Source organism: Oncorhynchus keta, unplaced genomic scaffold (genome assembly GCF_023373465.1).
Source record: "Oncorhynchus keta strain PuntledgeMale-10-30-2019 unplaced genomic scaffold, Oket_V2 Un_contig_1536_pilon_pilon, whole genome shotgun sequence".
NCBI classification, from domain to species: Eukaryota; Metazoa; Chordata; class Actinopteri; order Salmoniformes; family Salmonidae; genus Oncorhynchus; species Oncorhynchus keta.
The window spans coordinates 397,501-412,500 of record NW_026279275.1 but is presented as its reverse complement, the minus strand read 5'-3'; the positions used below and the strand labels follow the sequence as shown (position 1 = coordinate 412,500).

Genomic DNA, 15,000 nt, shown 5'->3' with positions numbered 1-15,000 from the left:
AGTATCCTATAGATGAACTGCAGTGTTCAGATGCTAGGGAGAGTATCCTATAGATGAACTGCAGTGTTCAGATGCTAGGGAGAGTATCCTATAGATGAACTGCAGTGTTCAGATGCTAGGGAGAGTATCCTATAGCTGAACTGCAGTGTTCAGATGCTAGGGAGAGTATCCTATAGATTAAATGCAGTGTTCAGATGCTAGGGAGAGTATCCTATAGCTGAACTGCAGTGTTCAGATGCTAGGGAGAGTATCCTATAGATGAACTGCAGTGTTTAGATGCTAGGGAGAGTATCCTATAGCTGAACTGCAGTGTTCAGATGCTAGGGAGAGTATCCTATAGCTGAGCTGCAGTGTTCAGATGCTAGGGAGAGTATCCTATAGATGAACTGCAGTGTTCAGATGCTAGGGAGAGAATCCTATAGATTAAATGCAGTGTTCAGATGCTAGGGAGAGTATCCTATAGATGAACTGCAGTGTTCAGATGCTAGGGAGAGTATCCTATAGATGAACTGCAGTGTTCAGATGCTAGGGAGAGAATCCTATAGATTAAATGCAGTGTTCAGATGCTAGGGAGAGTATCCTATAGCTGAACTGCAGTGTTCAGATGCTAGGGAGAGTATCCTATAGATAATTTGCAGTGTTCAGATGCTAGGGAGAGTATCCTATAGATAATTTGCAGTGTTCAGATGCTAGGGAGAGTATCCTATAGATGAACTGCAGTGTTCAGATGCTAGGGAGAGTATCCTATAGATTAATTGCAGTGTTCAGATGCTAGGGAGAGTATCCTATAGCTGAACTGCAGTGTTCAGATGCTAGGGAGAGTATCCTATAGATGAACTGCAGTGTTCAGATGCTAGGGAGAGTATCCTATAGCTGAACTGCAGTGTTCAGATGCTAGGGAGAGTATCCTATAGTATAAATGCAGTGTTCAGATGCTAGGGAGAGTATCCTATAGATGAACTGCAGTGTTCAGATGCTAGGGAGAGTATCCTATAGTATAAATGCAGTGTTTAGATGCTAGGGAGAGTATCCTATAGATGAACTGCAGTGTTCAGATGCTAGGGAGAGTATCCTATAGATGAACTGCAGTGTTCAGATGCTAGGGAGAGTATCCTATAGTATAAATGCAGTGTTCAGATGCTAGGGAGAGTATCCTATAGATGAACTGCAGTGTTCAGATGCTAGGGAGAGTATCCTATAGATGAACTGCAGTGTTTAGATGCTAGGGAGAGTATCCTATAGATGAACTGTAGTGTTCAGATGCTAGGGAGAGTATCCTATAGATGAACTGCAGTGTTCAGATGCTAGGGAGAGTATCCTATAGTATAAATGCAGTGTTCAGATGCTAGGGAGAGTATCCTATAGATGAACTGTAGTGTTCAGATGCTAGGGAGAGTATCCTATAGATGAACTGCAGTGTTCAGATGCTAGGGAGAGTATCCTATAGATGAACTGCAGTGTTCAGATGCTAGGGAGAGTATCCTATAGATGAACTGCAGTGTTCAGATGCTAGGGAGAGTATCCTACAGATGAACTGCAGTGTTCAGATGCTAGGGAGAGTATCCTATAGATGAACTGCAGTGTTCAGATGCTAGAGAGAGTATCCTATAGATGAACTGTAGTGTTCAGATGCTAGGGAGAGTATCCTATAGATGAACTGCAGTGTTCAGATGCTAGGGAGAGTATCCTATAGATGAACTGCAGTGTTCAGATGCTAGGGAGAGTATCCTATAGATGAACTGCAGTGTTCAGATGCTAGGGAGAGTATCCTATAGATGAACTGCAGTGTTCAGATGCTAGGGAGAGTATCCTATAGCTGAACTGCAGTGTTCAGATGCTAGGGAGAGTATCCTATAGATAATTTGCAGTGTTCAGATGCTAGGGAGAGTATCCTATAGATGAACTGCCAGAAGAAAGCAGATTGATATACTCGGGTCCTTCAACTCATTTTAACGATTAGGCCTTCCTGTTTCTCCAGTGCTTTGGACTTGTTTGTGGTGTCATGGTTGGAATGCTTTTAAGTTTGCCAGTTGGACTTGATGACAAGGCATTCCTCATTAATTTCTGCAGACTACATATTAATAAGTGTACACATGTAACAGCATGAACTTTTAATTTACCACTTCATTAGCTCTCTGCGTTATTAATATTGGATGCACACACTATGACTAAAACCTGTTTTCAAGCACGACACGTCGGCCTCGACACCGAGCAGGAAAAATAAAATCCAGAATCACACTTTGGTTGGAAACTGGTTGACTCTGATGTGTTTTTTCTTGCACAATGAATCCCTCTGTATTTTCTGTTGAGTTTCTGCTTTTTCTCAATTAGAAAAGCCATATATATATATATATATATAGCTCTGGATAAGAGCGTCTGCTAAATGACTTAAATGTAAATGTATATATATATATATATATATATATATATATATATATATATATATAGACTGTGTTGCGTTGCGTAATGTTGTCTTGGTGTTAAACTGCACAACTAGCAAAAAAAACACACAGTGGATAAAATGTGTACGCTTTTAACTGAGAGCAAAGAACCGAGGACGATACTCCAGCTAAATCAGAGGGAAGTTTGACATGTGTTGCTTTCCAAAGGGCTGGGAACGTGCCGATCTCTAATCCTGGCTACATTTTTTTTTAAATACCGTGCTGGAGTGCTTGTCGGAGTTACAGGGAGTCTATTCACCAAGGACCAAAGGACTGGAAAGGGCTCACTAGGGTCAGTGGAAGAGGGTGGGGGATGGGTGGAGGAGGGGGGGTGATGGGTGGAGGAGGGGGCGATGGGTGGAGGGGGGTGATGGGTGGAGGGGTGATGGGTGGAGGGGTGATGGGTGGAGGAGGGGGTGATGGGTGGAGGAGGGGGTGATGGGTGGAGGTGGGGTGATGGGTGGAGGGGGGTGATGGGTGGAGGGGGGATGGGTGGAGGGGGTGATGGGTGGAGGAGGGTGATGGGTGGAGGGGGGTGATGGGTGGAGGGGGTGATGGGTGGAGGAGGGGGTGATGGGTGGAGGAGGGGGTGATGGGTGGAGGAGGGGGTGATGGGTGGAGGGGGGTGATGGGTGGAGAAGGGGGGATGATGGGTGGAGGGGGGTGATGGGTGGAGGGGGTGATGGGTGGAGGAGGGGGTGATGGGTGGAGGGGGGGTGATGGGTGGAGGGGGGGTGATGGGTGGAGGAGGGGGGGTGAATATTAAAGCATATGAAGTACAATTCAGATTAGATGTGACAGAGGGCTGGATCCCAGGGCTGCAGTGAATGATGCAGAAGTAGGACAGCTACGGGACCTTACGTGATTGGTTTGTTTATCATTACAGTACTCAGCTTAGGATACATGTTGTATATATCAAGCTTTCAGGGTTCAGCTCAATTCTGAGTTTCTGAATTGAAGTGAATTCAAATCATGAATTTGAATTGATTTTGAACTGGCCACAAACCCACAGGAAGCATCATTTGAACTGAAGGAATTATAATACACACTTCAAAGCATTTCAAACTAATTCAACTGAGACATTAATTTGACAAACCTTTTATCAAAATTATCTTCCACTTATTAACAAGCAATATTAATAAGTAAATATAAATATATTATACGCCAGATATCAAATATTAGTTTTTAAGATGTCAAACAGTATTTTTCATTGTCATGAAAGATTTCTAAGTTACTAGAATGTGTTTGATCAAATGCATTCTGGGAAATACATATTTTATATTTAAAACATTATTTAATTTATCCTTTATTTAACTCGGCAAGTCAGTTAAGAACAAATTCTTATTTACAATGTCGGCCTACAGGGGAACAGTGGGTTACCTGCCTTGTTCAGGGGCAGAACTACAGATTTGTACCTTTCGGTTACTGGCCCAACGCTCTAACCACTAGGTTACCTGGCTCTAACCACTAGGCTACCTGGCTCTAACCACTAGGTTACCTGGCTCTAACCACTAGGTTACCTGGCTCTAACCACTAGGTTACCTGGCTCTAACCACTAGGCTACCTGGCTCTAACCACTAGGCTACCTGGTTCTAACCACTAGGTTACCTGGTTCTAACCACTAGGTTACCTGGTTCTAACCACTAGGCTACCTGGCTCTAACCACTAGGTTACCTGGCTCTAACCACTAGGCTACCTGGCTCTAACCACTAGGTTACCTGGTTCTAACCACTAGGCTACCTGGCTCTAACCACTAGGTTACCTGGCTCTAACCACTAGGCTACCTGGTTCTAATCACTAGGTTACCTGGTTCTAACCACTAGGTTACCTGGTTCTAACCACTAGGTTACCTGGTTCTAACCACTAGGTTACCTGGTTCTAACCACTAGGCTACCTGGCTCTAACCACTAGGTTACCTGGCTCTAACCACTAGGCTACCTGGTTCTAACCACTAGGTTACCTGGTTCTAACCACTAGGCTACCTGGCTCTAACCACTAGGTTACCTGGTTCTAACCACTAGGCTACCTGGCTCTAACCACTAGGCTACCTGGTTCTAACCACTAGGCTACCTGGTTCTAACCACTAGGCTACCTGGTTCTAACCACTAGGCTACCTGGTTCTAACCACTAGGCTACCTGGTTCTAACCACTAGGTTACCTGGTTCTAACCACTAGGCTACCTGGCTCTAACCACTAGGCTACCTGGCTCTAACCACTAGGCTACCTGGCTCTAACCACTAGGCTACCTGGCTCTAACCACTAGGCTACCTGGTTCTAACCACTAGGCTACCTGGTTCTAACCACTAGGCTACCTGGTTCTAACCACTAGGCTACCTGGTTCTAACCACTAGGCTACCTGGCTCTAACCACTAGGCTACCTGGTTCTAACCACTAGGCTACCTGCCACCCCATTAAGGGGCATCCTGAATTATTATAGACAACCCACAACATGTTCTTAATATTTCCAGACCACTGTAATTATTTAAGATAGTTTTAGGAGAATGATTATTATAATTATTTTATTTTGTTAATGTTTCAACCATATGCTACATGGCATTCGTAACCATGAACATTCCTTTAGTGATAGAAATACATAATAAATCATCATTACAATTTCATGGGATTTAATTGAATTACATCTACTTCCTTTAATTCAAATTGTTTTTCAAATTCTGCTTTCTGTGAGAATTTTTTAAAATTGGAATTAAAGAGCAATTTACAAATGAAATCCGAATTGACCCCAACCCTGTAAGTACTGGTATTCTGTACTATGGTATTCTGATGCAAAACAAATATATATGGGTATATGGGGGGAGAGTAACCACCCAAGAGACTCCTAACTTCCCTAATTGACCCCAACCCTGTATGTACTGGTATTCTGTACTATGGTGTTCTGATGCAAAACAAATATATGGGGGAGAGTAACCCCCAAGAGACTCCTAACTTCCCTTAATCATTAATGGTTTGATAAATAAATACAGAAGTAAATAAATAAACACATACATGCAGGCATAATGTACCCATCAATCCATCCATCCGTCCACGCAATCATCATCCATCCTCAAATATATCATCTATGTCCACTCGTACTCTCGTTTAACCCAGACTGGCGGTGCATGGTCGCCCATGGCTTTGGGTGGAGGTGGGCAGGCAGGCAGGTGAGAGAGATGCCAGCGGGCCAACAAGTCAGAACAGAACAGAGAGATGCCAGCGGGCCAACAAGTCAGAACAGAACAGAGAGATGCCAGTAGGCCAACAAGTCAGAACAGAACAGAGAGATGCCAGCGGGCCAACAAGTCAGAACAGAACAGAGAGATGCCAGTAGGCCAACAAGTCAGAACAGAACAGAGAGATGCCAGTGGGCCAACAAGTCAGAACAGAACAGAGAGATGCCAGCGGGCCAACAAGTCAGAACAGAACAGAACAGAGAGATGCCAGCGGGCCAACAAGTCAGAACAGAACAGAGAGATGCCAGCGGGCCAACAAGTCAGAACAGAACAGAGAGATGCCAGTAGGCCAACAAGTCAGAACAGAACAGAGAGATGCCAGTGGGCCAACAAGTCAGAACAGAACAGAGAGATGCCAGTAGGCCAACAAGTCAGAACAGAACAGAGAGATGCCAGTAGGCCAACAAGTCAGAACAGAACAGAGAGATGCCAGTAGGCCAACAAGTCAGAACAGAACAGAGAGATGCCAGTAGGCCAACAAGTCAGAACAGAACAGAGAGATGCCAGTAGGCCAACAAGTCAGAACAGAACAGAACAGAGATGCCAGTAGGCCAACAAGTCAGAACAGAACAGAGAGATGCCAGTCAGGGCCAACAAGTCAGAACAGAACAGAGAGATGCCAGTAGGCCAACAAGTCAGAACAGAACAGAGAGATGCCAGTAGGCCAACAAGTCAGAACAGAACAGAGAGATGCCAGTAGGCCAACAAGTCAGAACAGAACAGAGAGATGCCAGTAGGCCAACAAGTCAGAACAGAACAGAGAGATGCCAGTAGGCCAACAAGTCAGAACAGAACAGAGAGATGCCAGTAGGCCAACAAGTCAGAACAGAACAGAGAGATGCCAGTGGGCCAACAAGTCAGAACAGAACAGAGAGATGCCAGTGGGCCAACAAGTCAGAACAGAACAGAGAGATGCCAGTAGGCCAACAAGTCAGAACAGAACAGAACAGAGAGATGCCAGTGGGCCAACAAGTCAGAACAGAACAGAGAGATGCCAGTGGGCCAACAAGTCAGAACAGAACAGAACAGAGAGATGCCAGTAGGCCAACAAGTCAGAACAGAACAGAGAGATGCCAGTAGGCCAACAAGTCAGAACAGAACAGAGAGATGCCAGTAGGCCAACAAGTCAGAACAGAACAGAGAGATGCCAGTGGGCCAACAAGTCAGAACAGAACAGAGAGATGCCAGTGGGCCAACAAGTCAGAACAGAACAGAGAGATGCCAGTAGGCCAACAAGTCAGAACAGAACAGAGAGATGCCAGTAGGCCAACAAGTCAGAACAGAACAGAGAGATGCCAGTAGGCCAACAAGTCAGAACAGAACAGAGAGATGCCAGTAGGCCAACAAGTCAGAACAGAACAGAGAGATGCCAGTAGGCCAACAAGTCAGAACAGAACAGAACAGAGAGATGCCAGTGGGCCAACAGGTCAGAACAGAACAGAGAGATGCCAGTGGGCCAACAAGTCAGAACAGAACAGAGAGATGCCAGTAGGCCAACAAGTCAGAACAGAACAGAGAGATGCCAGTAGGCCAACAAGTCAGAACAGAACAGAGAGATGCCAGTAGGCCAACAAGTCAGAACAGAACAGAGAGATGCCAGTGGGCCAACAAGTCAGAACAGAACAGAGAGATGCCAGTAGGCCAACAAGTCAGAACAGAACAGAGAGATGCCAGTAGGCCAACAAGAACAGAGAGATCAGAACAGAACAGAACAGAGATGCCAGTGGGCCAACAAGTCAGAACAGAACAGAGAGATGCCAGTAGGCCAACAAGTCAGAACAGAACAGAGAGATGCCAGTAGGCCAACAAGTCAGAACAGAACAGAGAGATGCCAGTAGGCCAACAAGTCAGAACAGAACAGAGAGATGCCAGTGGGCCAACAAGTCAGAACAGAACAGAGAGATGCCAGTAGGCCAACAAGTCAGAACAGAACAGAGAGATGCCAGTGGGCCAACAAGTCAGAACAGAACAGAGAGATGCCAGTGGGCCAACAAGTCAGAACAGAACAGAGAGATGCCAGTAGGCCAACAAGTCAGAACAGAACAGAGAGATGCCAGTAGGCCAACAAGTCAGAACAGAACAGAGAGATGCCAGTAGGCCAACAAGTCAGAACAGAACAGAGAGATGCCAGTAGGCCAACAAGTCAGAACAGAACAGAGAGATGCCAGTAGGCCAACAAGTCAGAACAGAACAGAGAGATGCCAGTGGGCCAACAAGTCAGAACAGAACAGAGAGATGCCAGTAGGCCAACAAGTCAGAACAGAACAGAACAGAGAGATGCCAGTAGGCCAACAAGTCAGAACAGAACAGAGAGATGCCAGTAGGCCAACAAGTCAGAACAGAACAGAGAGATGCCAGTAGGCCAACAAGTCAGAACAGAACAGAGAGATGCCAGTGGGCCAACAAGTCAGAACAGAACAGAGAGATGCCAGTAGGCCAACAAGTCAGAACAGAACAGAGAGATGCCAGTAGGCCAACAAGTCAGAACAGAACAGAGAGATGCCAGTAGGCCAACAAGTCAGAACAGAACAGAGAGATGCCAGTAGGCCAACAAGTCAGAACAGAACAGAGAGATGCCAGTAGGCCAACAAGTCAGAACAGAACAGAGAGATGCCAGTAGGCCAACAAGTCAGAACAGAACAGAGAGATGCCAGTGGGCCAACAAGTCAGAACAGAACAGAGAGATGCCAGTAGGCCAACAAGTCAGAACAGAACAGAGAGATGCCAGTAGGCCAACAAGTCAGAACAGAACAGAGAGATGAGTGCCAGTGGGCCAACAAGTCAGAACAGAACAGAGAGATGCCAGTAGGCCAACAAGTCAGAACAGAACAGAGAGATGCCAGTGGGCCAACAAGTCAGAACAGAACAGAGAGATGCCAGTAGGCCAACAAGTCAGAACAGAACAGAGAGATGCCAGTGGGCCAACAAGTCAGAACAGAACAGAGAGATGCCAGTAGGCCAACAAGTCAGAACAGAACAGAGAGATGCCAGTGGGCCAACAAGTCAGAACAGAACAGAGAGATGCCAGTAGGCCAACAAGTCAGAACAGAACAGAGAGATGCCAGTGGGCCAACAAGTCAGAACAGAACAGAGAGATGCCAGTAGGCCAACAAGTCAGAACAGAACAGAGAGATGCCAGTAGGCCAACAAGTCAGAACAGAACAGAGAGATGCCAGTGGGCCAACAAGTCAGAACAGAACAGAGAGATGCCAGCGGGCCAACAGGTCAGAACAGAACAGAGAGATGCCAGTAGGCCAACAAGTCAGAACAGAACAGAGAGATGCCAGTGGGCCAACAAGTCAGAACAGAACAGAGAGATGCCAGTGGGCCAACAAGTCAGAACAGAACAGAGAGATGCCAGTAGGCCAACAAGTCAGAACAGAACAGAGAGATGCCAGTAGGCCAACAAGTCAGAACAGAACAGAAGGACAGAATGACTATGGAGGGCACTGTAAAAGGAGGGGAGGACGGCTCACCTTGAAGTCCATTGCCATTTGCACTGGTGCAAGAAGGTGGTGGAGAAGCTTGGGGCCTTACAACAGGGGCAAAGGCGCTCTTTTGTTTCACTGCAGAGATGACATTGGCAGGTGAGAATGAGAAAATGCCGTGTGTACTGCTACAGTTTGTAGAGAGGCTGACCGAAGAGGCTGCCATGGTGGGGCTCGACGGCACTACTGCAATAAAGCAAACAGAAGCACCAATCAGAGAGGCGTTTCACCACGGCAAAGATCATTAAAAAAAATCAAGATGTTTTAGATTCATTTGGTTAAATGAATTGATAAGGCCCTTGCCTCTTTTCAAATTAAAACGTATATAGATTTGGGAAAAAATCAGGAGAAATCAAGATGATTGTGATAAAAATAAATAAAAAAAGATCAGAATTTGGATGGGATTCGACAAATAATTACATTTACGTAACTAAGTAACCAATTTGTAATAATAATAACAACAACAAAAAATTCAAAAATCATATTTGGAGTTTGTGGGATTGTGATATGAAATGTTCTGCCTCGGCCGCTCTGGATAATAGACTCTTGACTTGGGGGAAAATCACTCACGAAAAATTTGCTTCTATAATTTTTGGGCATTTTCTTTTTGGGGGCGTGCACCATGTCATCATTTTTTAAAAACTTTTCCATTTATTTTGTGTGTAAATTTGTAAGTCTGATTGATGATTTTTTGTATTTTTTATTAAGTTGGGTCTTGGGTTTTCAGCCTCCAGAGTCACCCCTCCTTTTATCCAGTAGCACACATTCCAAAATAATACAAACACTAATCAAAACAATAACAGGGGGGTTAGGCAAAAATAAAGAAAATAAAAAAACAAGAAAATCAAAAATCAAGAAAAATAAAAAATCAAGAAAATCATAAATAAAGAAAATAAAAAATCAAGAAAAATAAAAAATCAAGAAAATCAAAGATCAAGAAAAATAAAAAAAATCAAGAAAATCATAAATCAAGAAAATCAAGAATCAAGAAAATAAAAAATGAAGAAAATAAAAAAAATGAAGAAAATAAAAAATCAAGTAAAATGTAAAAAATGAAGAAAAATCTAAGCGTCTCAGACTCGTAGACACGGAGGAAGTCGAGGTGGTGCGTCGTTACCTTGATACTTACTGCCGTAGGGGGAGTTGGCAGAGGAGCCGTTGAGGAAGCCTGGTGAACTGGGTACTCCCAGATTGGACATGGGGTTGCCGTAGCCGTTCATGCTGTTGCTAACGGTGTTGTAGTTGGCCTGTTGTGGTGTGCTGCTGGGGACGTAGCCTCGAGGGGACACACTGCTGGTTTGACGGCTGTATCCTACTGTTGAGAGGGGGAGAAAAGGACTTAGGGAAGGTAGAACCACAACATTAGGCTATTTTATAGATAAATAGTCTACTATATGCCCGAAGTGACGACATATTCCTTATTTAGTGCCCTGCTTTTGATCAGGGACCACAGGGAGCATAGGGAGCATAGGGCTCTGGTCAAAAGTAGTGCACTAGGTAGGGCAGGGGTGTCAAACTCATTCCATGGAGGGCCTAGTGTCTGCAGGTTTTTAGTTGTTCCTTTCAATTAAGCCCTAGACAACCAGGTGAGGGGAGATCCTTACTGAGACCTAGACAACCAGGTGAGGGGAGTTCTTCACTGAGACCTAGACAACCAGGTGAGGGGAGTTCTTTACTGAAACCTAGACAACCAGGTGAGGGGAGTTCTTTACTGAAACCTAGACAACCAGGTGAGGGGAGTTCTTACTGAAACCTAGACAACCAGGTGAGGGGAGTTCTTTACTGAGACCTAGACAACCAGGTGAGTGGAGTTCCTTACTAAGCCCTAGACAACCAGGTGAGGGAGTTCTTACTGAGACCTAGACAACCAGGTGAGGGGAGTTCCTTACTGATCAGTGATCTTAACAACCAGGTGGGGAGTTCTTCACTGAGACCTAGACAACCAGTGGAATGAGTTCTGACTGGCGACCTAGACAACCAGGTGAGGGAGTTCAGCACAGAACCTGAAAGGGAAGCTTGGCGCTGGACCACAGTGTTTTACTGTGTTGTTAAGACTCTGTGTTCCTTCAGCCCGCTGACAGACAACACTCCTGTATTATGTCTTGTGTCCAGTAAGTACACAGATGTGTGCTTTTCCTCATGGAAACACACGGAAACCTACCAGGAAAACCCTAAGACTTAGACAACCAGGTGACAACCTGTAAATACAACCAGTAAATGCAACCAGTAAATACAACCAGTAAATACAACCAGGTGACAACCAGTAAATACAACCAGTAAATACAACCAGTAAATACAACCAGTAAATACAACCAGGTGACAACCTGTAAATGCAACCAGTAAATACAACCAGTAAATACAACCAGTAAATACAACCAGGTGACAACCTGTAAATGCAACCAGTAAATACAACCAGTAAATACAACCAGTAAATACAACCAGTAAATACAACCAGGTGACAACCTGTAAATGCAACCAGTAAATACAACCAGTAAATATAACCAGTAAATACAACCAGGTGACAACCTGTAAATGCAACCAGTAAATACAACCAGTAAATACAACCAGGTGACAACCTGTAAATACAACCAGTAAATACAACCAGTAAATACAACCTGTAAATACAACCAGTAAATACAACCAGTAAATACAACCAGTAAATACAACCAGGTGACAACCAGTAAATACAACCAGTAAATACAACCAGTAAATACAACCAGGTGACAACCAGTAAATACAACCTGTAAATACAACCAGTAAATACAACCAGTAAATACAACCAGGTGACAACCTGTAAATGCAACCAGTAAATACAACCAGTAAATACAACCAGTAAATACAACCAGGTGACAACCTGTAAATACAACCAGTAAATACAACCAGTAAATGCAACCAGTAAATACAACCAGTAAATGCAACCAGTAAATACAACCAGTAAATACAACCAGTAAATACAACCAGGTGACAACCAGTAAATACAACCAGTAAATACAACCAGTAAATACAACCAGTAAATACAACCAGTAAATACAACCAGTAAATACAACCAGTACATACCACCAGGTGACAACCAGTAAATACAACCAGTAAATGCAACCAGGTGACAACCAGTAAATACAACCAGTAAATGCAACCAGTAAATACAACCAGTAAATACAACCAGTAAATACAACCAGGTGACAACCAGTAATATCCAACCAGTAAATGTAAACCAGTAAATATTCCAGTAAATACAGCCATGACTACATGTAACAATTCCACAGTAAATAGAACCATGACTAAATGGAACTGCAGTACAACATAGATATAACCATGACAACCTGTAACTACCACCAGTAAATACAACCAGTAAATGGAACTCTAAATCCACAGTAAATACAACCAGTAAATACAACCAGTAAATACAACCAGTAAATAGAGCCATGACTACATGGAACTCTACCACAGTAAATACAGCCATGACTAAATGGAACTCTATTCCACAGTAAATACAACCATGTAAATGGAACTCTATTCCACAGTACTACATAGAGCCATGACAACCTGGAACTATTCCACAGTACTAATAGAGCCATGACTAAATGGAACTCTATTCCACAGTAATACAACCAGTAAATACAACCAGTAAATAGAGCCATGACTACATGTAACTATTCCACAGTACTACATAGAGTCCACATACAACCATGACTACATGGAACTCTATTCCACAGTACTACATAGAGCCATGACTACATGGAACTCTATTCCACAGTACTACATAGTACCATGACTACATGGAACTCTATTCCACAGTACTACATAGAGCCATGACTACATGGAACTCTATTCCACAGTACTACATAGAGCCATGACTACATGGAACTCTATTCCACAGTACCACATAGAGCCATGACTACATGGAACTCTATTCCACAGTACTTAGAGCCATGACTACATGGAACTCTATTCCACAGTACTACATAGAGCCATGACTACATGGAACTCTATTCCACAGTACTACATAGAGCCATGACTACATGGAACTCTATTCCACAGTACTACATAGAGCCATGACTACATGGAACTCTATTCCACAGTACCACATAGAGCCATGACTACATGGAACTCTATTCCACAGTACTACATAGAGCCATGACTACATGGAACTCTATTCCACAGTACCACATAGAGCCATGACTACATGGAACTCTATTCCACAGTACCACATAGAGCCATGACTACATGGAACTCTATTCCACAGTACTACATAGAGCCATGACTACATGGAACTCTATTCCATAGTACTACATAGAGCCATGACTACATGGAACTCTGTTCCACAGTACCACATAGAGCCATGTCTACATGGAACTCTATTCCACAGTACTACATAGAGCCATGACTACATGGAACTCTATTCCACAGTACCACATAGAGCCATGACTACATGGAACTCTATTCCACAGTACTACATAGAGCCATGACTACATGGAACTCTATTCCACAGTACTACATAGAGCCATGACTACATGGAACTCTATTCCACAGTACTACATAGAGCCATGACTACATGGAACTCTATTCCACAGTACTACATAGAGCCCTGACTACATGGAACTCTATTCCACAGTACATCCAGCTAGCTATAGGTCTACCGGTGAGACCTGTGTACACTCCTAGCATCCAGCTAGCTATAGGTCTACCGGTGAGACCTGTGTACACTCCTAGCATCCAGCTAGCTATAGGTCTACCAGTGAGACCTGTGTACAATCCTAGCATCTAGCTAGCTATAGGTCTACCAGGAAGACCTGTGTACACTCCTAGCATCTAGCTAGCTATAGGTCTACTGGTGAGACCTGTATACACTCCTAGCATCTAGCTAGCTATAGGTCTACCAGTGACCTTAGCAGTGGCAACACAGAACAGAAGTAAACCCTGACCTTAGCATAAGCAACACAGAGCAGATGTCAACACTGACCTAAGCAGTGGCAACACAGAGCAGATGTAAACCCTGACCTTAGCAGTGGCAACACAGAGCAGATGTCAACACTGACCTTAGCAGTGGCAACACAGAGCAGATGTCAACACTGACCTAAGCAGTGGCAACACAGAGCAGATGTCAACACTGACCTAAGCAGTGGCAACACAGAGCAGATGTCAACACTGACCTAAGCAGTGGCAACACAGAGCAGATGTCAACACTGACCTAAGCAGTGGCAACACAGAGCAGATGTCAACACTGACCTAAGCAGTGGCAACACAGAGCAGATGTAAACCCTGACCTTAGCAGTGGCAACACAGAACAGATGTAAACCCTGACCTTAGCAGTGGCAACACAGAAGAGATATTATTAAGTATGATCATCCCAGGCGGCTGCTAAGTGAATAGTTGTGAGCGTTCGGTGGGTCGGCGGGTCATTCCCAGCCGAGCCGGGCAGGCAAACAGAACAGGGGAGGCAGTGACAGCGTCAAGCCCCCAGGGATCAGTTATAAGATCCAGCAAGAGAAGATAGAGAAGCAGCAAGTAGAGAGTCAGAGCCGGCCAGGTAATATTAAAGGGTAAAGCTAGATTAGTTGTTGTCGGCAGCTTTAATATTAAAGGGTAAAGCTAGATTAGTTGTTGTCGATAGCTTATCTTCACTCATGGGGCGCGTCCCAAATGGCACCCTATTCACTATATAGTGCACTACTTTACCAATGTAGTGCACTACTTTACCAATGTAGTGCACTACTTTACCAATGTAGTGCACTACTTTCCCTATATAGTGCACTACTTTACCAATATAGTGCACTACTTTCCCTATATAGTGCACGACTTTCCCCTATGTAGTGCACTACTTTCCCTATATAGTGCATGACTTTC

At 44.2% G+C, this 15,000-nt stretch overlaps 1 protein-coding gene across 15 annotated transcripts in view; it reads right to left on the bottom strand.

Moving 5' to 3' along the window:
* Positions 1 to 15,000, bottom strand: part of ebf3a (EBF transcription factor 3a) — a 274,303-nt gene that overhangs the window by 7,897 nt on the left and 251,406 nt on the right. For 3 of the 15 annotated variants that reach the window (XM_052502267.1, XM_052502268.1, XM_052502269.1), the window contains exons 14-15: positions 10,286 to 10,471; positions 9,145 to 9,234 (exon numbers count right to left, since the gene is read on the bottom strand). In XM_052502267.1, coding sequence (XP_052358227.1) covers positions 9,145 to 9,234; positions 10,286 to 10,471 — 276 coding nt within the window. Of the gene's footprint in view, positions 1 to 9,144; positions 9,343 to 10,273; positions 10,472 to 15,000 lie in introns of all 15 variants that reach the window. The other 12 variants (XM_052502257.1, XM_052502258.1, XM_052502261.1 and 9 more) reach the window with 7 other exon arrangements.